This window comes from Sander vitreus, chromosome 11 (genome assembly GCF_031162955.1).
Source record: "Sander vitreus isolate 19-12246 chromosome 11, sanVit1, whole genome shotgun sequence".
In the NCBI taxonomy this organism is placed as follows: domain Eukaryota; kingdom Metazoa; phylum Chordata; class Actinopteri; order Perciformes; family Percidae; genus Sander; species Sander vitreus.
The window spans coordinates 15,433,655-15,457,754 of record NC_135865.1 but is presented as its reverse complement, the minus strand read 5'-3'; the positions used below and the strand labels follow the sequence as shown (position 1 = coordinate 15,457,754).

General features: G+C 38.7%; 4 protein-coding genes across 12 annotated transcripts; 1 reads left to right on the top strand and 3 right to left on the bottom strand.

Moving 5' to 3' along the window:
• Positions 1-249: 249 nt before the first annotated feature.
• ppig (peptidylprolyl isomerase G (cyclophilin G)) lies at positions 250-6,065 on the bottom strand. Of its 2 annotated transcripts, XM_078261842.1 has the most exons (13): positions 5,950-6,065; positions 5,339-5,422; positions 4,842-4,916; positions 4,634-4,741; positions 4,318-4,362; positions 4,142-4,229; positions 3,992-4,021; positions 3,732-3,871; positions 3,439-3,613; positions 3,170-3,355; positions 2,993-3,083; positions 2,676-2,815; positions 250-2,179 (listed from the first exon to the last, which is right to left on the bottom strand). In XM_078261842.1, exons 2-13 carry the CDS (start codon positions 5,397-5,399, stop codon positions 1,195-1,197), a joined length of 2,124 nt encoding a protein of 707 aa, XP_078117968.1. In that variant the 5' UTR covers positions 5,400-5,422; positions 5,950-6,065; the 3' UTR covers positions 250-1,194. The 2 variants fall into 2 exon arrangements, with proteins under 2 accessions (XP_078117968.1, XP_078117969.1); XM_078261843.1 differs by lacking the exon at positions 5,950-6,065 and having other exon boundaries at positions 5,274-5,365.
• Positions 6,066-7,916: 1,851 nt separating this feature from the next.
• On the top strand, positions 7,917-13,864 carry fastkd1 (FAST kinase domains 1). 6 transcript variants are annotated; one of them, XM_078261838.1, is made up of 16 exons: positions 7,917-7,972; positions 8,056-8,104; positions 8,374-8,892; positions 9,001-9,069; positions 9,381-9,506; positions 9,596-9,994; positions 10,096-10,206; positions 10,746-10,877; positions 10,959-11,445; positions 11,528-11,642; positions 11,726-11,854; positions 11,993-12,124; positions 12,234-12,347; positions 12,611-12,755; positions 12,857-12,971; positions 13,290-13,864. In XM_078261838.1, the coding sequence occupies exons 3-16, from the start codon at positions 8,558-8,560 to the stop codon at positions 13,383-13,385; spliced, it is 2,505 nt and encodes an 834-aa protein (XP_078117964.1). In that variant the 5' UTR covers positions 7,917-7,972; positions 8,056-8,104; positions 8,374-8,557; the 3' UTR covers positions 13,386-13,864. The 6 variants fall into 6 exon arrangements, with proteins under 6 accessions (XP_078117964.1, XP_078117966.1, XP_078117967.1 ...); XM_078261841.1 differs by having other exon boundaries at positions 7,926-8,234; positions 10,959-11,258; positions 11,379-11,445; XM_078261837.1 differs by having other exon boundaries at positions 7,943-7,972; positions 8,056-8,234.
• Positions 13,865-14,142: 278 nt separating this feature from the next.
• klhl41a (kelch-like family member 41a) lies at positions 14,143-17,101 on the bottom strand. The gene is made up of 6 exons (XM_078261846.1): positions 16,016-17,101; positions 15,764-15,921; positions 15,553-15,660; positions 15,266-15,451; positions 14,679-14,822; positions 14,143-14,533 (listed from the first exon to the last, which is right to left on the bottom strand). The coding sequence occupies exons 1-6, from the start codon at positions 17,099-17,101 to the stop codon at positions 14,422-14,424; spliced, it is 1,794 nt and encodes a 597-aa protein (XP_078117972.1). The 3' UTR covers positions 14,143-14,421.
• Positions 17,102-17,835: 734 nt separating this feature from the next.
• bbs5 (Bardet-Biedl syndrome 5) lies at positions 17,836-22,982 on the bottom strand. 3 transcript variants are annotated; one of them, XM_078261832.1, is made up of 12 exons: positions 22,801-22,982; positions 22,324-22,406; positions 22,024-22,089; positions 20,713-20,762; positions 20,306-20,433; positions 20,091-20,226; positions 19,852-19,947; positions 19,125-19,187; positions 18,884-19,018; positions 18,541-18,624; positions 18,250-18,273; positions 17,836-18,153 (listed from the first exon to the last, which is right to left on the bottom strand). In XM_078261832.1, exons 1-12 carry the CDS (start codon positions 22,860-22,862, stop codon positions 18,052-18,054), a joined length of 1,029 nt encoding a protein of 342 aa, XP_078117958.1. In that variant the 5' UTR covers positions 22,863-22,982; the 3' UTR covers positions 17,836-18,051. The 3 variants fall into 3 exon arrangements, with proteins under 3 accessions (XP_078117958.1, XP_078117959.1, XP_078117961.1); XM_078261833.1 differs by having other exon boundaries at positions 22,786-22,873; XM_078261835.1 differs by lacking the exon at positions 22,801-22,982 and adding an exon at positions 22,704-22,764.
• Between the last annotated feature and the right edge of the window lie 1,118 nt (positions 22,983-24,100).

Below are 24,100 nucleotides of genomic sequence, written 5' to 3'. Positions count from 1 at the left end.
GTGTATCAACTTACCCAAGCAAAGAAGAGTCTAAAAATATGGACTCTAGTTAAACACTGAACCAAGCAATTAATCACCACTGAAGTTAATTGAACCTAACACTGGATGACATGTTGACAGTACAGTGGGAATTTGCTGTAATAATGTTATCACTGTTGATTTTTGTTCATTTTGGATGCTAATAATGTTTGGGCCTCCAATAGATAGATAGCATTTGTGAAGGCATTTACAGAATATTAAAACAATTGATTAAAATCAAAGTTGAGCCTTTAATTCATTCTACACGGCAGTCGAGCTCTTCTTAAAACCAACTTGCACAAGACACAATTTATACAAATTGATTTTATGTTGTACTTACAGCATGACATTGAATTTTTTTTTCATTCAAAAAACAAACCAGAGCTATCTCAAAACGGGTAAACAAATAGGATTACAGTACAAGGTCATGGATGTAAGAAGAAAGAAAAAAAAAAGTTATGAATGTACAAATTCCATCAAACAAGGACAGGGCTAAGCATGCACGAAATGAAGAGCGTTTTCTTCCAGATTGATTGTTGTAGTAAAAATACATGACCAGTAAATATCAGACATTTGCCAAGCTAAGAGACGGTCCTTTTCCCCAAAACCAACCGTGTTAAATAATACATTTCAGGAGGGGGGTGGAGATTTCGGTTGCAGTAAAAATTGAAATGGCAATTATTGTAAAGTCAAAATATAATTTACTAAAGAATCCAAGAATTCAAAAACGGACCTCCTCTGGTCATGTACAATGAAAAGAAGACCTGGTACTTACTGCTAATGCTGTACACACTGTAGACAGGTTTCTTTTTCAGTCACATATCCTCTAAACTGGGGGGGGGGGGAAAGAATCCACAACTTCCATTCAGTGCCAAAATGAAGTCCATAGTTCAGCCAAAGCTTACATGATGCTACAGTCTGCCATTGCAGGTTTGAGTGGTATTCACAGTTTGGAAATTAGCTTTGACGGACTTCTGTATAACCATGTTAGCTTTGGCTAAACTGTGGAATGGGTTTGTATGCACTGAATGAGGATTTTGAATAAGTCCCACTCCAGGTGGAAAGCTGATGCTGCACACTATATATATATATATATATATATATAGTGGGTAAAAAAAAAAAATAGGGACAGGCTTTAAAACTCCCAATCTATTCCTTTAGGAATTCATCACAGGCTCAGTCGCTGTCAGAGCTTGAGCTCGATTTATTCCTCTTGCTGTCGTTTCGGTCTCTGCCCTTTGTACTATCTGGTCTTGGTTTGGCCGGGCTTCTTCTGTCTTTGGATCTGGAGCTACTATTTGCTTTTCTCCGTTTGCCATCTGGACTCTTTTGACTCTTCCTTCTCTCGTCTCTATCGCTCTCAGAACTGCTGCTACGTCTTCTCCTTTGGTTGCCAGATTCTCTGTCTTTGTCCTTTCTATGAGAGGACCGATCTTTGCTGTGATCTCTCTTATTGCTCTTGCTTCTGGAGCGCCTGCCTCTGTGGGAGTCTCTCGGCTTATTTCTTTCTGGACTTCTTGTTCGCTGTTCCTTATCCCTGGATGTCCCTCGCTTCTTATTCTCCCTTTCACTGTTGTGTCGTCTGTCCTGACTCCTAATACGTTCTCTGCCCCTCTCTCTGTCCTTTTCTCCTTTATCTTTTGACACTGCACGTCCGCTCTTATCCCTGTTCCTGCTGCTTGATCTGTGCCCATCTTTTGTTGTTGGCCTTTCCTTACTTTGTGACTTTGTTCTAGTTCTCTCACCATTTCTTCCTTTGGTATCCTCTTTATGCTTTTTATCCGACTCATGACCCTTAGTTCTATCTTTATTGTGATCAGACTCTGACTCCTTTTCCTTCTTATTCACATTTTGGTCTTTGCTCTTTGAGCGACCTCTTCTGTCATCACTTTTGTGCTTGTGACCCTTCTCTCTGCTTTTAGACCTCCTACTCTTTTCTCTGCTTTTACTGCGGCTTTGGGATTTATCCCGTTTCTTTGCCTTGTGTTTGCTAGGATTCTCATTCTTCTCATCATTGTCCTCTTCTTTGCTTTTGGATCTATGTGACCGAGTTTTCTTGTCTTTTTTACCCTCAACTGTGTGTTCGCGCTTTGTGTCAGCGGTCCATCTTTCCCTTCTTGGAGCTTTAGCAGCCTCGTCCTTGGCATCGTTCATGTCACCTCTGTTCAAAAGAGCAGAGTAAATGTCACCTGCAGAACATGACAACGGACATCAGGCACCACTATGGAGCTACGTGACAGCCTTAAATAATGTTCTGAGCTAATATAATCATCTGTTGGAAACATAACTCAAAAGTTCAGAAAACAGTTTCATTATTTGCTTACATAATGAATGTTCTTGTTTAATAACACTGATTAGCTTTAAAATATAGAAATCTAACAGCCTTTGCATTTCATTCACAACTAATATCTGGAAACATTTCAGGTACCCACCCAGATAAGGTTTCTTGTTTTATGTCAAACATTTCATCACTGCTAGGCACACTAAAGGGATGTCAATATGTGCAAGTTTGTATTTAAAGAAAGCCAAGGCCTTTGACTGGCAGAATTCATTTTAAATGGGCAGCCTTATTTTATGGTCTTTTTTTAAATTTTGTTTTACATTTGTGAATTGTACTTTTACGTACTCTTTATTAAGTCAAAGTGAGGTTATCTTACTTGTCACCCTTAATCCAGCGCTCTCCGGTGACTGCCCTCATCCTCTGCCGTTGCATCTCCTGACGCCAGTGTGGAGGGGTTTCACTGCGCCGAAAACGATCTCTGGACCTGGAACGAGAGCGTGACGGAGTCCGATAGCGCTGGATGGGGAAAAAGGACAAACCACTTACTTCTGTTCTTAACAAACTGAAACTAACACTGGCCAAGACAGACATTTTATAAAACTGCAATTAAAATGTTTATGAATGGTGAAATTCAATTTTAAGTGTCACCGCCTTATAAAAGCTATTTGACATATTCCAATCTCTTCTCATTACCCTCGGACCCCTGCCTTTTATCTTCCTCCCGGACCGTGTCATCACCAGTCTTCTGTGATATGATGATTGAGAATTATATGTTATGCCAGCACTAAAGAGAGAAAAAAAAGGCATGAAATTTACCAGACAATGGCATTATTCATTATGTCATATCGGCTGTTTGTGAAGCAAACTAACCTCTCTCTTGGCCTTTCCTCCTTTTTTGGCTGAACCTTTTCAGCCTCCTCTTTTGGCTTCTGGACCGCCTGGGGACTCCTCCTCATGAGAAATCGGTTCTCTGGGATGGGTGGAATTTCTTCAGGACGTACAGTAGATGTAACCACCTCTTCTTGTTCTTTCTCTTCAGCACTTTCAGCCTCTGACCTATGAAAGCATTGCAGCTCAGAATAAAAAGACACTAGATACTGTTTACACTGCAGACAGTGCAAATGTGACAAATGAGGTACCTTTTCTTTTCCTTCTTCTCTTTCTTTTTTAGCTTTTTCGCCTTCTTTTTCTTCTTCTTAGATTCCTTCTCAGATTCTTCAGAATCAGAGGAGGACTGTGATGAGCTCTCAGAGTTGCTGGAGCTACTGCTGGAACTGGAAGAGGCTCGCTCTCTCTTTTTTTCATCTTTCTTTGCTGCAAACATTTAAGAGAGTTTTAGAAGCAGTGCTATATACAAATCTACAGTAGACAAATCACAAGTTGACGTTTGAAACTTATTTTGAAGTACTGAAAAGGCTTCACACAAACAAACCTTTAGATTTAGGGACAAGCTCTCCACAGTTCAAAACTTTCACGTCAGCATACGGTCTGCTATTAGGATCCGTTTTCTGGTTCTCCATGGTTTGAACAACCTCTTGGCCAGAAATCACATGACCGAAAACCACATGGACACTGAAAAAAAAAAAATAGTGGGGTTGAGCTTTAGCTATGTTGATCTAAGTGAAACATATTTGTGTATATTGTACACAATGCAATCATTCAGAGTTTTAGATGCGATGAAGCAGCACTCACCCATCCAGATGTGGTGAGGGTTTTGTTGTTCTGAAGTGTTACAGCAGGCCATTCAAGACAAAAAGGCATTTAATTATTCGTATGACTAAAGGATGACAGAATAAAACTAATAATGCTTCAAATCTATAATATAAAAGGAAAGGTGCTTACATAAAAAACTGTGAGCCATTTGTATCTTTGCCCCTATTGGCCATAGACAACAGGTACTCCTTGTTGTGTTTAACAGCAAAGCTTTCATCTGGGGGAAAAGGATAAGATTGTACTGCCATCTTGAAGCCAACGTCAGTTTGGATAACAACTGGCAGCTCTGTGAGTGGACTCTTTACCTTCAAAAAAGCCTCCATAGATGGATTCGCCTCCTCGTCCATTACCTACGATGTCAGAGAAGAAATAAAAACATAAGAAAGGGGCTGCTACAGGAAAGAGATTTATGGGATTATAAAACGTCTGCTAATTGCTGGTTATACAAATAGATTTGGTTAGGTTGATGTTAAGCTTTGTTGATGCTTTCCTTTTAAGATGCTGACGCCATACATGCGTATGTAGCAGGTAAAAACCGACTGCTTTGTGATGCTTTTAACACTAACTCTCTCTTCACAAACTAAGTGCACCATTCACATCCTCCAAACGTTCATAACTCACCTTCGCTGAAGTCTCCTCCTTGAATCATGAAGTCTTTTACAACTCGATGGAACAGACATCCTTTGTAGTGCAGGGGTTTCATAGTGCCTTTACCAATGCCTTTTTCACCTGAATGAAACACAGTTCATTGTCAGCTATCAATATTAAAAACTGTGCCATGAAGTAAAACATTTCCCGGCACATTATTGTGTAGAAATCCATTATTCACCTGTGCAGAGGCACCTGAAGTTTTCACAAGTCTTGGGACAGATGTCTGAAAACAATTCAACCACAACTCTGCCGACTGTGAGGAAAGAGAATTGTTAGTTTCGTTTATGATGATGAAAAGAAAATGACCTTCAGTGGTCAGTACATTAGTACTAATGCAGTATAATACAACATATTTGCAAGATATCCTACTGAAATCCTTCTGCCCACCCTAATTATATCAATGATTGTAGACTAAATATTAGAAACCATTTTTAGTATGCAATATAATTCAACAGCAGCACAAATGATATTCTCCAAAATGACAATACAGTTGAATCAACACCTCTCTAACAGTCTAACAGTAGACAAACTAATTAGTACACCATTAACGGAGGTAACATTTATTACAGGGCTGTCATATTAGACTGCATTGTCATTTAGCTGTAATTACCTAATAAACTGACAACTGAGTGAATGTATCAGTAAGTAGCCAGAAAGTTGAGGTGTCCTTCTTACCGAGCACATTACTGATGCCAATGTCAAGGAAGCACCGAGTGCGCTGAACCTTTATCCCCATGATCTCCTTTACTGATCAAACACCTGGAGGGGAGAAACATAGAAAACACAAAGATAATTTAGCTCTAAATAACTTAATTACAGTGTGTGTGTGTGGTCACAATTGCTTGTTTGTTTTTGTACAGGGCTTGTTGTGTTGATGCTTAAAAACTGTATTTTTTTTGTTTATGCTTTGTTCTCATACTTATATTTTTACATTTTGTCTTCCAATATAATGCACTTTGAGTTTACGTTTAATAATAAGGTGTTTATGAATAACGTTGCCAATTGCCATATAATGGACAACATAAACGTTACTGACACAGGTAGCGTTAACGCTGCGACGACGCGGGGATTTTAAACATAATGTTCGTTTTTTATTTTATCTTTATGGTTTCACGTAGACACACCGTCACCCTAACGGTAGGCCTGGTGTTAGCATTAGCAAGTTAACCTAGCCTCAGTCAGATTACATGTACAGGGATTCTTCTACGTGATGTGAACTATACAATTTCGACATATTAACTACACAAATATATCGCCAAGACGTGGTTAATGCGAAATCACATCACCTGGAAAAACAAGGATATCACTCCATGTAGCGAGCAGCTCCCAAAAACGACGGAAATCAAGTTTCATTCAGTGTTGGGCTCACTGTTTTCTAAAGATGGCGCGGCAGGGACGTCAGTATTTCAAGAAGCGTGCGCCAGTCAACGCAGCCGGCACGTAGCTGGGAAACACGGAAACAGTGCGAAATTATAACCTGAAACTGACCTGTCAGGTACCGTTCTCTTAATACATCCATAGTCAGGTACAGCTTTCTTTTAAAGAGGGTTAATTTAAAATCTCGCAAAAAATATATCCAGCAAAAGAGACACAGGAGACATTCGGGAGATGTAGACTTAGTATTTAATATTCTTGCACTTTATATGAACAGAAGAACAAACAATTTGTCATTTATTTTGTATCGCTGTATGTATACCATAATATGTTGGGTTGATGTTCAACATTTTATAAGAAGGAAAACTGGGCCAACCAATCAATTTCAGAATAAAGACATTCTTATATGTTTTGAAGGTAATGAGATTGAAAAAGGTGTTTTTGTGTGCAGTAAAATTCAACATTCACAAGAAGAAATGGGCAGACTCCAACCAAACTTTGGACTTTTTTTTTTTTTTTTTCATAAGACTAATTGTGTGTTTGGTAAATTTGTCATGGACCGATGATACAGTACATGGGCAGTTTTGTGTGTACAGACTGTTACACTTGTGTTTTTTAAATGATGTAAAAAAAAAATAAAAAAAAATAAATGGTACAGCTTTCTCAGAAATCATCCACATCAATTGTTCTCAAAGTGGGGTCCAGGGACCCCCCAGGGGTCCTTGTGTGGGTTCCAAGGGGTCCCCAGAAAAAAGGGGAATCCTTATTTTTACTATAATTTCATCCATAAGTAACACAATGACATAATGTATGACTATTTGGTCATTGGTTTCATACACTTTCTGAAATATAACATCTAAAAGAAAAAAATCCAATCAATGGAGGACCCTGGGACGAAATCTTATCAAACGGAGTGGGTGGGGGTGTCATGGTCTAATTTGTGTCAGTTTAGGGGTTCTCACCTTAATGAACCCCTCTGGACAACTGGTTGCGTGATGAAGGACTCTCGACCTTAATACAATACATCCATGACCTCACCAGTATGCATAGGCTCCTGCCTGAAAGGCAATACCCAGGGTTTAAAAATCCCTCGTATTCAGTATGTCACTGGCTACGGAAGTGAAACAGTATGGCACAGTTGTTCCTCCTTGGCTTTTGTCAGAGGTTCCAGTTGACTTATCTGATTAAGTCAGGTATTAGTACTACATTTATATGGGTACCAGCTCATATAGGTGTAGGAGGTAATGAATTGGCAGATAAGTGTGCGAAGAAAGCAGCCGAGCTGCCTGATATAGAGATGGATATTAAACACAGTAAAGCTGAAGTCAAAAGTATAATTAAAGCTAAAACAAATGAAAAATGGCAGTTTTGTGGGATAATGAACAGTCTGGGAGACACCTGTATAGAATTCAAGGAAAAGTGGGGAAGAGCAGGAATACATACAGAAGTAAGCATGAAGAAGATGTGGTGTCCAGAATGAGGCTAGGACATACAGGATTAAATGGAACATTATTTATAATGAAAAAGCATGTTGATGGAATGTGTGAATATTGCAATAGTCAAGAGACCATAGAGCATGTCATTATGTATTGTCCTAAATACCATCAAGCCAGACAAAGATTGATTTCACAACTTGGTGAAAACCAGATGACATTAAATTTACATGATATACTGCAAAAAGGATCTGGTGAAATTTGTTTTAATTTTTTGAAAACAATTTTTTTGAAGATAACTGGGTTATTAAAAATGATTTAAGAAAGTGTAGGTTGACCTCTTGATCACACTCCAGTCCAGATGGTGGCGGTAATGCTCCAAAAAGCTGGTTGCCAACCGCCATTCAAAAACACAAGAAGAAGAAGAAGAAGAAGAAGAAGAAGAAGAAGAAGAAGAAGAAGAAGAGCAAGAAGAGCAGCAGCAGCATGGCACGCATGCTGGGTAATTTTGACTTTGAATGAGCGATTTTAATGACAATGTATTTTTTGTCATATATCTTATGTTTGAATCTCTGTAATTTGCAGAAGCCTAGCAAAGAGTCCAGCTTGCAGGGGTAATCTGGAGTCATTTTAGGTATTTATTTTTCCATGCACGTGAATACCGCTTTAGCAAACTGAACTTAGCTATTGGAATAACTGTTAGGGAAAGTAATATGAAATCTCTGAATGGGGTTGTCTGCGAGATGAACCTGTCTGAACCTGAGGTCAGCATGGCACACTGAGCTAACATTACTGTCATCATGCAAGTGTTTGTGCATAAAATGTTACTTATAACCATACATAATTGAAAACATTGTGATGCAGGTCAAATTAATGCGTTTCTTTTGTGTGTATTGTCTTCAGTTGACACAGGTCCCTGAAGGAGCACCTAACCTATGCTATGTCCAGACTGGAGTTTTGTGGGTGTGATCTCAGCTCCCTGATAGCTGCCTGCCAGTTGGTTTGACGTTGAAGTGCAAAGTGGGGACACTGTGTTGGTACAATGAACACCCCATTGCATTTTTAATTTGAGCCCAGGTCTGTGGTGATGCTTCGGCTCAGGTGTGTGAATTCCTTCCTTGGGAGGCTTCTTCATGGGGGGTCAGTGAACCGAGACCAGATTCTGGAGCAGCTGCGGGTTTGCTCTGCCGAAGACCAGGTGTTTGATGTGGTCGGCAAGAACAAGGCCAAGCTCACAGTGAACCATGTCAGCACGGCTGTGGGGATGCTGTGGCAGTTCCAGAAGGATAAGCCAGAAATGCTCAGGCCTGTGGAACTCGTCAAAAGCCACCCACAGTTCTTGACTCTCCGGGTTTTGGCGGAGAACAAAATTGCTCGTATGGATGATTTCATGTTGGTTGACATGCTTTACAATTTCCTCAGGTACATAAAGATATATACACAATTATTATAGACACAATAGTTGCAGTGTTATGTCTTTGAATCATAATATAGGAATGATAATGTACTGTATTACTGTCCATCTTTTAGGTTTAATGTGGATCCACATGACTCCCTTGTTCAGCAGTTGGTTTCAGAAGCATGGCTCAGAATAGACCGGTATGATTGCTTTACATTGGTTTGAGTTGATGGGATGTAGGGCTGCATCTAACTATCATTTTCTTTCATTAATCAAGCAATTGTAAAGTCTATAAAATGCCAAAATACCCTCAACTGTCTTGTTCCAACCAATAGTCCTAAACCCAAATATAAAAAATACATTGATATCAAATAAAGAAAAGGGGTAGATCTCTACATTAGAGAAGCTGAAACCAAGCAAGTGTTTTACATTTTTCCTTTGCTAATTACTTAGCATTAATAAAAAGATAAATTAGTATCAAAATTGTTGTATTAATGGGATTTCTTTGCAGATTTCCAATGGCATCCCTGTCCAAGTTTTCCATCTGTCTCAGTGATCAGAACCTTCAACACAGTCCTCTAATGGGCCACATCACCAGTATTGTGGATCAGAGGTTGTCGTCCATTGATGATGCCAGGTTGGTCATGAGACGGATAAGATCAAATAAATATTTAATCAAATATAAGTACCTTATATTGTATATTGACTCTGGTCATGTTTTCCCAGGATCCTAACTACACTGATGATCAGCATGTCGTCCCTGGTGTCTCCCCGGTTTCGGGATGCCCTGATTAGCAGGGCAGACCATCTCCTAGACACCATGTATCCCTCAAATTACAACAACCTGCGGAGAGTGGTGCAGTTTCTGTGCAACATCAAGCACAGTTACCAGCCTCTGCTGGAGAAGTGCAACAAGATCATCTTGTGCAACATTCCCACACTGGACGCAGAAAATATCAGCATCATCATGGGGCTGTATCATTCTCTGCAGTTCAACAACTGTGACTTCAGGCTGGCTGTCAAACAAAGACTAAAAGAACTGATTGATTCAAGCACTGACCCTTTCTCCTTCACCAAACTGTTTGTCGCTCTGGCTCCGATGGCCAGTCAGGAGATCAGAGATGGGTTTGTATCATTATCAATGGAGGGATCCATGAGTGGAAATCTAACCCTTTACAACAGTTCTTGAGTCACGCATGTCTCCAATGTGGTTTAATCCCTCTCAGGTTGGAGAACACTGCCCTCCTGTTGGCGGACGAGCTCAATGCACATCAGGCTTTGGCTATAGCTGAAGCTCTAAAAGAGATTCAGAGCAGGAATCTTAACTTACTGAACAAGTGAGTTCATATCTCATATCATATAGTTTAAGTGTGGAGCCAATATATATACACCAATATCCACTTATTGGATATATATCAGTATTACCATATACACTAATGACAACAACATTTCATTATTGATCTTGAAAGCAGGACCATTTAGGAGCTCTTTTGGTGCTTTTGATCGTGTACATGATCTTTTTTGGCAGATGCATTCGTCATGAAATTGTAAATGTTTATATTTACATTTTCTGAGAACTTCAAGAACCTCTCGCTCATGCTGTCTTAAAAGTTGAGATTGAAAATGAATTCTTGACATCGGAAACAGCAGTTGACAAAATCTCACCACAAGGCCCATTCGTTTAAAAACATTGTCTCCATGATATAGTTTGCCCATCAGAAAGCTCTGACAAGTTTATTTTTCTCCACTCAGGTTATATCTTGTTGAAAGTCAAATTTCAGGGGTCCTTATCATAATGTTGTGTATTGAATGTGTTTATGTGAAAAGATTCCACCGATATTTTGTAAAATGTAATTATTACAAAATTATTTTCCAGAATTGCATTGGTAATCCAAAGGAACCTTCATTGCTACAAGACAATGGAGGTGGCCAGAATCACCAAGGCTCTTTTTCTGCTGCAGTACCAGAACCCCGAACTCTTCACTAAACTAAGAAACATTTTGGTCAAGTAAGTGTTTATTTGAGCTAAGGAGGACATGTTGCCTCTCTCTTTGATTGAAACGTAGGATGGTTACACTTTCTCTTGCAGCCTTTTGCAGCGCAGCTGCTTCCCCTACGAGGTGGCCATGTTGACCCGTGTTCTGTCTATGCTGCCCTGCCTGCGGCTTGACGAGGCCGTGATCTCAAGGGTGGATGCGGTAGTGTCCCAGTGCAATCTCAATGACCTCAAAACCATTTCTTTCGCCATTGACAAGTGGGTGCACAATGATCCCTCCTACCGCCACAACACTCCCAGCAAGTACGTCCGTCTGCTGCAGACCCTGAATCGCTGCGGGCGTGAGAGGCTGCAAACGGCCGATCGGCTGGACTTGGTGCTGGAGGAGCTCAGGTACGTTTCTGGAGAGTGGTTTGAGGAAATGCTACTGGAAGAGACGATGGTCACGCTGAAGAGGATGATGGACCAAATAAACTGGACCAATGTGCCTAAGCTTGCCCTCTTCTTGACCAGGATAAATCACCTCTGCCCTCCCCTGATGGACCGTATCGCCAGTACGGCCATTAAAGACATTGACAAGGTGCCCTAAGAGACATCACAATGTATTGAGTCTGGAATAATTAAATATGTATTAAGCGTACTTTTCCTGTATCCTTTTTCAGATTCACCACTCGGCAACCTATGCTACCCTGCTACCCTTCTCTGTCCTGAATTATGATCCCGTACAAGCGGACGAGTTGTATGATGTTTGTATTCAGCGCTTCACGCCTCATATCAGTAAGTCAATCAGTTTACACTGACTTTTTTTTTTTCTTCTTATTTTAAACTTACACTAACACCTTTCCCTTTTGTGTTTGTAGGGTCCTTTGACCCACATCTGCTAGTTAACCTGGCGTACGTTTTGGCTGTGTCCGACTGTTTTCCTGAGGAACTGGTCAAAGAAATCTTCAGTATAGACTTTCTGGGAAAGCTGGATGCCCAACTAGAAAGTATGTCCCCCACTTTGCTTGCAAATGTGTTTATGTTAAAATATAATTGTTAATATGCATCTTTAGCAAAATACGCTTCTTAAGATGTAAGCACCTCACAGTTCAATAAGATTAACTGTTGTCCTAAACTTCTTGCAGCTCTACCTGATAAACTAAACATGCGGACCAGACTACGCCTCATGGAGTTCAATCGTGCCGTGTGTCTCGAGTGTCCCGAGTTCCAGGTGCCCTGGTTTCATGAGCGCTACTGCCAGCAGTTGCAAAAGAAAGGTTAAAACAAAAAAGATGCACTGGTTTAGGTGGGGAAAATGGAATTCAAATAAATATGTAAAATAAATAAATATGTCATATATTCTGTCAAAATGTTTTTTTACTTCAGGGAATGGCACTGTGAGTCCTTTGCAACAGCAGATCCACAAAATGCTGGGCGAGGTTCTCGGTGGCATTCACTGTGTTCGAGTAGCAGTTGTCACTCCATATTTTTACACTGCAGGTGAGTATTATGGGGGGATTTCCATCGCAATATTAAACACTAATTTGATGTTTTATCACACCTATTCTATTCTACAAAAGTCTGCACCTGAGGAAAAATGAAGCTCATACGATGGGTAGCCCCTTCACTTGCCATGCATCAAGTCTATTTATACGGATGAATTTCAATTTATTACTCTTAAACACAAGCTTTAAGGTAACGGTCACATGATATTTCCATTATTTCCGTCAGAAGTGTAATGTGACCACGTTTTGCCTTTACAGACTTTGAATGCATACTGGACAAAGATCTGCAGCCGTTGCCCTACAGCGTGCCCAGCACACTGCAGATCTCAGACAGAGGAAAGGTTCACTGGGGGACCAGCTCAGTGGAAAACATCAGGGATGAGCTGCCGCCTGGAGCTCAGCGGTAGGGATATATTGGAAAACAACCTGAATAACAAAGATGAATAAGTAGACCAATCGGAAATGAATAATGTTTGACATCCTGCTTTTACTTTATCACTCAAGAGTTGCTGTGAACTTTCTCGATTCAAAGTCCTTCTGCAAGAACTCCCACCATATGAAAGGTGAAGCCCTGATGAGAAAAAGACACCTTGAAATTCTGGGATATAGTGTGGTTCAGGTGAGAAGACACCATTTAAGATTGCATGCCTTGGGGCGCCTGGGTAGCTCACCTGGTTGAGCATGCGTCCCATGTACAAAGGTTCAGTCCTTACCGCAGTGGCCACGGGTTTGATACCGACCTGCGGCCCTTTGCTGCATGTCATCCTCTCTCTCTCTCTCTCTCTCTCTCTCTCTCTCTCTCTCTCCTTTCCTGTGTTAAGCTGTCCTGTCAAATAAAGGCCTAAAAATGCCCCAAAAATAGTCTTTAAAAACAAAAGATTACATGCGGTGATCATATTAAATGTCAGTGACACTGAAATCTTTTTTTTTTTTACAGATCCCTCACTTTGAATGGAACTCTATGGAGCTTTCAACACCAGATGCCTGGAAGGACTATCTAAAGAAGAACCTGTTTAGAGAGCTTTCTTCTTGAAGGCCTTATTTATTGAATAATGAAAGTAACGTTGCATTTAACGCTTTGACAGTGTTTTGAAAACTGTTAATATACATCCTTTATTGAGCGCAAAGTTGACATGAATCTACCTCGTTCATGTTAAGTGAGATTGTGTATTATGTGCTTTTGCATTAAAATGAGTATTTTTAATAAAATATAAAGCTTCATTATCTTTAAAAAAATGTAGATCTAACATGGTATGGGTATTATCAGTGTTGCTCAACAAACTGGCTATCATGCATTTTGCTAGACTAGTCAATATGCAGAGCGTCAACAGGAGCCAAGGTTTCCATCAGTCCTCTCTTTGGGAGTATTGTTTACCAATTCGCACAGATTTAAACTGTGATTGTAGAGCTTTTGAACATGAACATTTCCCCAAGACTACATTTTGTCCCTTACATATGTGACATATCCAGACTCTTATTCATACATTAAAAAGGCCTTAACATTTAACTGAACCTTTTTGTTTAGTCCAATCTGTTCTGAATACTAGTGACTTCTCATACTACAACAGCATTAAAACATTTAAAAAATGTCCATGACATGGCCACAATACTTTGAATAATCATATAAACCGTGTAGTATTGCTTGAAAATAAACCAATCTAAAAGGTCAAACAGACAGTAAGCCTGTGGAGATGTTTTAATACTGAAGAGTTACACGGTACTTGTAACTGACTGGAAGATGAATATTTTCCGATTAAAAGAAAACATTTCTATGCAAACCTAACCAGCTAACAGTAAAAATAATAAAATCTTGTAATTAAGGGGTGAAAGTGGGGAATTCAACAAGTGATGTGTTTTAGAAGATCAGAATCAATTAAGTCTGGTCCAAATGACAAGAAATAAGCCAATTAAAACTATAACACATTTCATAGAAACACTCACAGAACAGGCAAAGAGGACATGTGATATGTTAAATGACAACAAGCCACTAAATAAGAGCATGTACATAATATTATTGCCTACAGTAGTACTGGTAAAGTGAACGTGCTTTATATGTCCCTAGACTGTTGTTACAGATGGGGCATTCTGGCTGCATTTAGACACATGGACACACAGGAGGCTCCAGCTGCATAACGCATCTCTTTGATCATACCAGTCCACTGTTTCTTGTCATCTTCATACCTGGTGAGACAGTTAACACATGTCACTATAATACAGCGTTGAGAGTATTATGAGAGCCATCATTACAAAAAAAAAATTGAGCAAGATGACATTGTTCTGTGCTACATTATATTGTAACATGTAATGCAACAAAATCAACACATACAGCCAAATGTCGATGATTTCACTGGGTGCGCATTCGTTCTCGCTCTCCACCAAGGCGAAGCCTCCAACAGTGTACAACTGCCCTCCACAGCTCACCAGGTTGACTGAACTCCTCTCCTGGGGCAACTCTAGGAAGGGTGACCACCTGCAACCAGGTACACTCAGTTGTATTAATGTCATATCTCCATGTTGTTTGTTTTTTCTTGTCCTTAAGAATCTCAGCAAGAGTTCCTTGACTTTTTATTTTAATTTCATATTAAAGGAATATAAAATAAAACATATATTGTATATGTGTTACACAAATTATAATACTTTGTTCTCATTTGTGCTTTTTGTCTGGATGCCTTCTCTTTCAAATCTTTCAAATGAAGCAATCTGAGGATGAAAACACCATGGTTTAACTGCTCATAGCCAGATTGGGACCACTGATTTAAAGCATGCAAATATAGAAAAAAGCTGTGACATTTTATGAATATTTGATATATAAAACTTGGATTGGTAAACTAAATATCTGAAAATAATTAAAAAAAACAGCTATGTACAACACTTTAAGGTGCCTATACAAATTGTTATAATAAAACCACATACTTGTTGGTTCCAAAGTCATAGGCTTCACATGCAGCTGTGAGGCCTTCCTCATTGACTCCCCCAGCGACAACAATCTTCCCGTTGTGGATAACTGCCCCAAACATGGACCTGGGTGTCTTCATGGAAGCCAATTCTTTCCACTCTGACCTCTTGTGGCTGTATGCAAACATCTTATTGGTTGCTTTGCTTTACCAAAGAGACAAAACAGATGAATGTGAAGGGTTAATGTAATGTGAAAATAATATATTTTGACTTAATTTAAAAGTGTTTTGGCATTGCAATCTTACTTGTCATCTGTTTTTCCTCCGATACAGTACACCAGCCCGTTCTCAGAGACAACACAATGGCCGTGGATGTTCAAGGGCAACTTTTTAGTTTGAGTCCATTTCATTTTTCTAAAAAAGGGCAGATAAACAGTATTTAAACAGTAAATACACACTTAGTGCTTTCAATAAGACAAATGAATGAGCATATCCAAAATGGTTGTACTGAACTTACTCAATGTCATAGCACAGAACAGTGTCATGAGACTCATTGGACTGTAAATCTTTTCCTGCCACAGCAAAAAGGAGATTTTCACATTCACCTACAGCAAACAAACACCTGGGGGAGGGCATGGGTGGCAGAGCGATCCATTCAGCAGTGAGACTGTCCAACTGAAAGACACATTTTAAGATATTTTGGAAAACCAAATGAAGGAATTACATTGATGTGTTCAGAACATCTGCGATGTAAATGACAGTTTTATACCTGGTAGAAGTAACACTGCAATGGGTTTTCTTTGTCCTCTTCATCCACAAACAGTCCTCCCAACACATACAAATTGTTCTTCCTTGTTACCAGGCTGATGTGGTTTCGGGGGATCTGCTCAGCCATTGCAGCAAGCAAACATTCATTCTCCTGGACATCATAAGCCACGGCAGCAGTGTCATTGATCATCAGAACCATGTCTTTGGCATACATGCCATATCTGCGGTTATCATTCAGATAGCTGGGCAACTTTTCCTCCTCTCCTTCCTCATCATCTTTTCCCTTTTTCTTCTCAGGCAGCTTCCCTGCAAAGGCTTCCTTTATGACTTTGATTTTTTTGAGAAGCTCAGGATCAGCCTTAATGAGGTCATCCTTCTCCACCTTCTCCTTAAAGTACTTCTCTGGGAGCAAACGGAAACGAATGCACTCAAAGGCCTCCTCTAAGGATTTCACGCGCTTCTCTTTGTCTTTTCTGATCCATCTCATGAGGGTCTCAAACACTACTTCCTCCTTTTGTACATTCAATGCATCTGCTCCAATGATGGCAAAGAACTCAGGTGGAGCGAGCTCCAAGAAATCCTCATCATTTGCTATGGTCTCAAATCGATCTGCAATGTAATCTCGAGCTGCCATTGCCAGTCTGGCGCTGTTCAGCATCAGTCCCAGCCTGTAGATGGCAAGGCAGTTTTTCTTTGACAGCGTCTTCTGGAGATAATTCACACAAACTGTGAACACTGAGGGGATCTGGAAGCGGTTGGCAGCAGCCAAAATATCCTGCACGTTGTTGTCGTTGATGTCAATCTCTGCTGAGTACATGTAATTTACAATGGCCTCCATAATAACGGGGTCCAGGTTCTCCAGAACAACCTCCATTTGATCCATTTCCTTGCCATTAGTTGAGAAGTACAGCTCCCGGAAATAAGGACTACAAGCTGACAGAATGAGCCGATGGCAGGGGATGCTTCGGTCTTCAACCTTTAGCACACAGTCAATTAACTTATTCTCGTTCAGGAGCTCTTTGAGTCCATCCTGCAGCAAAGTGCTCTGAAACAGACGGAGATCTTCCCTCATGCTTTGGGGATCCATTTTTCTAGGAGAGGACGTGGATGGAAGTGTTTACAACAGACTGTCCTAGCTGGTGAAGACAGAGAACTATAGGCAGCCAGGTCTGAAGTCACTTCAATATAACCGTGCCCCCTCTAAATATAGCCAACCACCCCATCCATGAAGAATTCAGGTTGGCCAAATCGGAGAGCTTACACAGCTGTCATAAAGTAAAAACAACTGTGGAACCTTGTCACCCTAGTGATTTGTAACAACACTAAGGTATGGTCACACAGAAATAACCTATGATCCTTTCATTTAATTCTCTTTGTTATCAAATAGGGTGAAGTATCTATCGAAACACTAAACACAATGGCAGGACTATTTGATCCAGCACTTTGTGTTCACAGATGGCCTTTACTACAATCCTGTGTATTCTAGAGACATCTACATGTGGAGTGAGTCACAGTTCATTAATAATAATAAAAACTTCAGTATAGTGCGATTCAGTATAGGGATGTGACACATCCACAGGGGGGTTATCCAACAAGAAGACAGGGTCAGTGAACAGCTGCTGCCACAGGAGGTAACAGTTTGTCCTCTTTCACATTTTTTAAATACTTTAGCACCTTCTGCAGTTATGTATTTAGCCTGAGATCATTGTGTTTTTTCCACATACAAATGAATTGTGTGTGAGATACAGTACAAACTTACTGCATTATTGTTATTCAAATGTAAAATAAAAAAATAAATAAATACAAAAGTACACTCCAATGTCTATTTAAATACATTTATTAAATTTTAACAATACAAACTGCATTATATGTCACATTCTAGTCATTACAAGAAAAGGTTTTACACAAATATCCTCAAAATAAATATGCCCTACATGTACTTTGGTGTTTTCTATTTTTCTTTTTAATCAAAAAGTACCTATGCATAAACTGTACAACTTTTAACCTGACATATAAATAAATAGGTTTCATATTATTTCAGCTCATGACTTCCCACAGTCCTTGAAGTGTGAAGCCATCCTTCAGCTTCTCAACAGCGAGGCCCAGCTCCTCAGAGAAAATTGGCTCACGGTCTTGTTGCTTTGGAACAACATTAAACAAATGAAAAAATTATAACATACTATACAACATATTTCACAATTATAGCTGGTGATAAAATGTATTGTGAGACTTTACCTTATTTCCATCAGCAAAGTAAGCCTGTGGGCACGCAGCACACACAATTCACTCATTTATTTAAAAATAAATAAATAAATAAATAAATAAATAAATAAATAAATAAATAAAGGGACATGTTTGTAATAATAGGCTATCGTCATCTGATGAGCACCGCCCCATAACACAAATGAGCACTAGGCAACATGAATTCATGTTTGTTCATTATGCTGAAGGGCTTTAGCTGGCAGCTATTCTGAGAGTCTTAAAACTAAACCACTGACTCCCAGAGGAGTGATGAGTGTAACTCACCGTGAAAGCATCGGTCTGCTCATCGGGCTCAATTTCCACGTCATCGAAAGGCTGTTCCACTGTCAGTTCTTCCAACGGCTGGGGCTGAAATTATTGTTAGGACAAACAGCGCTATGACAACAAGATCAGCTGAACTAGTGAAAAAGCCAGCTACAACGGAGTATGCAAAACAATTACAGGAATGTAGATTAAAAAAAAAAAATTTGCTGTGAAAATGGCAGCGATTCAAAAATATAGGAGTATTTTAAAGTTGGTTTGTTTCGAGTTTCAAGTCTTTTTTCACGTTTTAATGTTGTACTGTTGAGGTGTTCAGGGTCATTGATTCTAATATTGTGACACCTACCTTTTCTTCCATTTCATAGTCCACTCCAAAGATGGGGTTGGCAGAGTACACCTTATGCAATGAGTTGATTTCCTTAAGTGCGTCTTGAAGCTTATCCACAGGGTCAATCTTAAACCCGAGCACATAGCCACCACTCTAAAAACATAAGTAGATCTGTGCACTCGTACCCCAGGTAATAAATCATTATATTGTGATCAGTTCAGGTGAATGGGACTCAAACTGCAGAAGAAAAATATTTTACCTGGCGTGAACTCTCTATCACCAAAGCCAATCCAAACTTTGAGTCTCTTATTCTGATGGACCACTAAATAAACAAAATAAATCAATAAAAAAAAATAGAAATAAAAACACACAATCTTAAATTGAAAGAGAAACAATACATCGTTTTTACAACCAAAACAAGATCATTAGTAGCAGCTCATATGCAAGAGTACAGTGGTGTCTGTCTATGACTAAAGTGAAACTACCGCAATAGTAGCTGTAGTGACACAGGGCTGCTGAGATTAATCACTAAACAAATGTATCATACCGACTAAAACAGGATGGAAAATTACAAAGGTACCTCATGCCTCCTGCTGTGTGGATGTACAGTACACCACCCCAAAGGTTGCTCTGTGTCCGTTTTTACACTTTTTGGTGTATTTATATTGAAAGTGCATTATGCAATTGACAACCACACAGAGTTCCTCTCTCACTTAGGCGCTCCTGAGCACATAATAGGTTTGTATGTTTTTTTATGACATTATACATTCAAGTTCAAGTTATGAATACTAAGCTCTACATTAAAGTATCTGGTCACACTATCAGTTGCCATTCAACAAGTTTCAAAATATTTTGAGCCACGAATTAGCAAAAAAAAAAAGGAAAACAAAGAATCCCATTATTAGAACCAATCAAAATGCCACTTGACAAGTCAGGTGGAAAAGTGAGGACTGGATTGGTAATGTTATTTAGTGTATTGTACTTACAATCTGAAGGTAAGGAATGCTGACATTGAAGCTCTCGTTCATATTGGCATGCCACACGATCCGAACATTGGTGATAAAGAAGGTTCCAAGATTACCCTAAAAAAAAGCATTTTAAACATTTTAAGCTGTTAAGCTGTTTTTAGTGTAAGTCTGAGTATTTATGATGTCAGAGAAACGTAAACTGGAAAATGCTAAATTGAAGCAAATCATTGGGACAGACACTTTTGCATCGCCCGTACCTGATCACTGGATAAATTCCAAACTCCATTAATTTTATCATAAACTTGCTCTCGGGGCAAGAGCCTCAGCTGTTTATTTTGAATGAGAGCAGCTCGCAATTTCAGGTCCCTGTACATTTTCGATGTCTCATAGGCCCTGTCATGAAACAAAAACAAAACATACATTTTACGTAGACTGTATCACAGAACTGAACACTGCCTCAGCATTGTTTTACCTGTGGACAGCAATAACAGAAGTGAAGAGCCGTGGACTCCCTGGAACCACATTGGTGAAAATGAACTCAAATCTTGTGTTGTTGGACTTTGTCAAGATGTAGAGCGCTTCAGTTTGGCCTCTCAGTTTCTGGAAAATAGCATTCAATTAATAAATTAGCATTGTTTGTCAGTCTCCATCACATTTCTGTTAAGTTCTTCATTTATCATTTACTTCAATAGCATGTCGAAACAAGGTTGCCTTTATTTGTTCTTGCAGAGATTAGTTTGAAACATTTTTCCACTTTAAACTTGAATAAAAAGACACATATTTGACACAGACTTGTGATGTGTGTGAGGAAATGTAAAAACATTATGGACAAATACTTTGGACTTACTTGAAATAATAACATAAGATAATCTTACTTACTGAGTTAGCTGTCCTTGTTGTGATGTTAATGATGGAGTTGTAACCCACAGCTAAAAAAACAAAACAGATTTGCATTTAGGTTGGCAAGATTTTTAATATGATTTCTAACACTTGGCTTCTTCCAGTCATATTGACTTTGCACTTTGTTGCTATGTACTTGCAAATGTGAGCACTGAAAGTAAAGTAAGAGCCTCAAGACATACAGTGGCAGTTATAAGTTTATGAACCCATGCTAAAGTTGACTAAAAAGAGGAATTAAAAAAAAAAAAAAAAAATTGATCTTAATGCCTTAATTAAAAACATGGCATGGGGTACTTTCCATAAAATCATCTCTCCATCATCTCTTTATCAGGATGCATAGTATCAAGGATACTATGCATCCTGATAAAGTTAAAATAGCACCACATCATCACGTCCCCTTCACCATACCTAGAGATTGGCATGGTTTTATGTCGGTTAACCTAATAGCTGGTTTGATTTGCATTGAGAGATGATCTTATGGAAAGTACCCCATGCCAATCTCTAGGTATGGTGAAGGGGATGTGATGATGTGGGGCTATTTTAATTCCAAAGGCCAAGGGAACTTTATCAGGATGCATAGTATCCTGGATCCATGAAATAACTGGCCTTTAAAAATAAAAATCTGCCTGGCTCTATGGGAATTTAACATAGGGGTGTACTCACTTATGCTCCCTGTATTTTAAGGAAGAACATTTATTTATTTATTTACGATACATTATTCATTCACAAAGAAAATTGGCGTCCTTAAAGGTTGGATTTTTCCTCATTCTTCTTTGATTAAGGCATTAAGATCCATCCAAAAGATGATTTTTTTTATTCCTCTGTTTAGTCAACTTTAGCATGGGTTCATAAAATTGAGTGCCACTGTATTATTCTGTTTATCAGTATGATTTTCATTATTATCCTAAAGCACTTAGTATTACTTGCTGTGCTCATTCATTGAAACACTTTAAAATAAAGTTGATTGAACATACAACATACAGAATTAAATGAAGACATCAGCTTCATCTCAACAAATGGTAAAAACCTATTTTGTATTGGATTATTCTGAAATTTGTGGCAATGGTGTTTCACAAGATCTTTAGATTTAGTTCGGGTTTAAGCAAAAGGGAGAATGAAATTGAGGATACACAGGAAAGTCATTTAACCTACAACCTAATCTGTTGAAAACGTCCAAATAATGCAATTTAATAAGGTAGCGAGGGCAGACATATTCTGCCGATGTGCTGCTGATGGAGAGAGGCAAACAATAAGATAAATACATGCATTTAATCATGAAAGTGTACTCACACAAATTGACTCTTGGCAGGGCCGAAGAATGCCAAATGATTCTCAGGTTTGTTACCAACAGTCGTCCTGCAAAAAAAAAAAAAAAAATGGACATCATCACATTTTAGGTGACCAACACACACAAGGTTGCGCAGATAGTTTTACTAAACTACCTCAATCAATCAACATTTATTTATATAGCACTTTACAGTAACCAAAAGGTATCCAAAGTGCTTTACATCAGAAACCAAGACTAAAACACACATCATATAACATATCATACAATAAAAAGAATGACACATAGAAACGTCATAGAGATACCTCGATCTCCGTTGTTTCCTTTCGTGTCTTCTATGGAGTCCAGACAGTCTATTAGTGCTTCTCCTGGACGAGTTTTCATCTGCCTGTGTACAAGGAAATTATACACAGATAGAGCAAATATCAAATGTATTTGCATCTCCCTTGCCTGTGTAACGTTATAAAATGGATTGACGGATTGATCAGTGAAGCTGGTTAACATTACACAGTAAAGATGATATTAATATAACGACAATCTATGACATCTAGCTAGCTATACACTAAAACAAATGTGGCATAATGCTATCGTAAAAAGTTTTCCACGACAGGCTTTAAAGCTAAACACACTTTCAGTCTTGTATTAGCAACAGGCGAATTAACGTAGCTAGTTTATCTGACGTTACCATTGGTTAGCCAATTAGCGAGCTAACTAGCTAGCTATTTTAGCTTGTTTGTACGATGGTGAAATAATCCCAAAACTATTACAGTGAAGTAACTTACTGTGCGGTTATGTCGAATCTAACGTCTCTGTCCTCCCAGAGAGCATCTAAAACAGATGACATGACTGCAGGTAATAAACCCTTCGGCTTAACGTTAGTTTAGTAACGTTTACTAGCTAACTACCGTTGGTTTGCTAGCTAAATGTTAGACTGGCTAATCTGAACTAGCCTCTCTAGCGTCATAATCACTGTGGCAACAGACGGCAAGCAAACGGGACAATATTGTGGACCTGTTTTCAACCAATCGCAAAAGTTGTGGCAACATGTTTATACGTTATTATTATACATCTATCTATACTATAGATTCTATAGTATAGATAGATGTATAATTAGGGAAAAATATGATTTCATGTATAAATAAACAAACTATAGATTATATAGTTTATTTGTTTATTTAGATATTCAGATTTTTTCCTAAATCTTAAATGTAGCGTTTGGGCTTACTAACACATTTTCTGCCAGTGAGTACGATATTATTCACATTCCTTGAAAATTAATAACTAAATGTATCAATTACATACATTTTATTATTTTTATTTAATAGTCTTGTCAATAGCATTCACAGCATACATTTTGAATTGTCATAGTAAGAAAAGCACAGGTGCTACTAATAACAATAATGATGGCTCTCTTCAATTCAAGTGTCTCAATAAGCCGTGACAGTGACCTAGCGTGTACAAGAGCAGCTAAATGGAATTCAGACCTCATTATTTTTATTTTTTACACCGGTTCTTTTCCTGTGACAAAATGTCGGTTGTAAAAAAAGTCCAGCCAATTATCTCTGTTTCAGAGACCTCGGCTGTTACAAAACGGAGACAAAAAGTTTATATAGCCTAATAGAGACATGTTTTGTGACCTTCAAAAATGGCCTTTGCTTTGTGAAACATCTGCCACTCAATAAGTTGACTTTCTCCCCCACCATGACTGTGAAGTGGAACGCTCCAAAGACAATTACACCCGAGTGGGACACCTAATTAGTGCTCTATGCTTTATTAAAGGTAGGTGTGCTAGAAAGACTTACCAATGAAGATGTTAAGAAAACAAAACAAAAAAAACATGGACAGAAAAAGATAGGACATACTTAATTATATAACGCAATTTATGTGAGGGGAAAACTTTAAATTAAAAATAAAAAAACTTCATTTTAAAGTTAGATTTAGGTAATGTTCATACTCAATTCATTTAATTGATGACAGATGATGGTTATAACAGTAATATTGGTTATTTTCCTCAATGACACACACAAAACAGACAAACCACTATTATTTTACATTTTATTTAAAAAAAAACATTTATTTTAG

Coding starts and splice junctions, on each gene's coding strand:
- ppig (XM_078261842.1), bottom strand. CDS start 5,399: ATGGGGATAAAGGTTCAGCGCACTCGGTGCTTCCTTGACATTGGCATC. Junction 4,230..4,317: donor CTATGGAGGCTTTTTTGAAG/GTAAAGAGTCCA, acceptor CTTTTCCCCCAG/ATGAAAGCTTTGCTGTTAAA. Junction 3,614..3,731: donor GCTTGTCCCTAAATCTAAAG/GTTTGTTTGTGT, acceptor AAATGTTTGCAG/CAAAGAAAGATGAAAAAAAG.
- fastkd1 (XM_078261838.1), top strand. CDS start 8,558: ATGCTTCGGCTCAGGTGTGTGAATTCCTTCCTTGGGAGGCTTCTTCAT. Junction 9,507..9,595: donor TCGTCCATTGATGATGCCAG/GTTGGTCATGAG, acceptor ATGTTTTCCCAG/GATCCTAACTACACTGATGA. Junction 10,207..10,745: donor AATCTTAACTTACTGAACAA/GTGAGTTCATAT, acceptor ATTATTTTCCAG/AATTGCATTGGTAATCCAAA.
- klhl41a (XM_078261846.1), bottom strand. CDS start 17,101: ATGGATCCCCAAAGCATGAGGGAAGATCTCCGTCTGTTTCAGAGCACT. Junction 15,661..15,763: donor GTTCTGTGCTATGACATTGA/GTAAGTTCAGTA, acceptor GCCCTTTTTTAG/AAAAATGAAATGGACTCAAA. Junction 14,823..15,265: donor TATGACTTTGGAACCAACAA/GTATGTGGTTTT, acceptor ACCTGGTTGCAG/GTGGTCACCCTTCCTAGAGT.
- bbs5 (XM_078261832.1), bottom strand. CDS start 22,862: ATGTCATCTGTTTTAGATGCTCTCTGGGAGGACAGAGACGTTAGATTC. Junction 20,434..20,712: donor CAACAAGGACAGCTAACTCA/GTAAGTAAGATT, acceptor GCTATTTTCCAG/AAACTGAGAGGCCAAACTGA. Junction 18,154..18,249: donor ACTTTGCTGATGGAAATAAG/GTAAAGTCTCAC, acceptor GTTGTTCCAAAG/CAACAAGACCGTGAGCCAAT.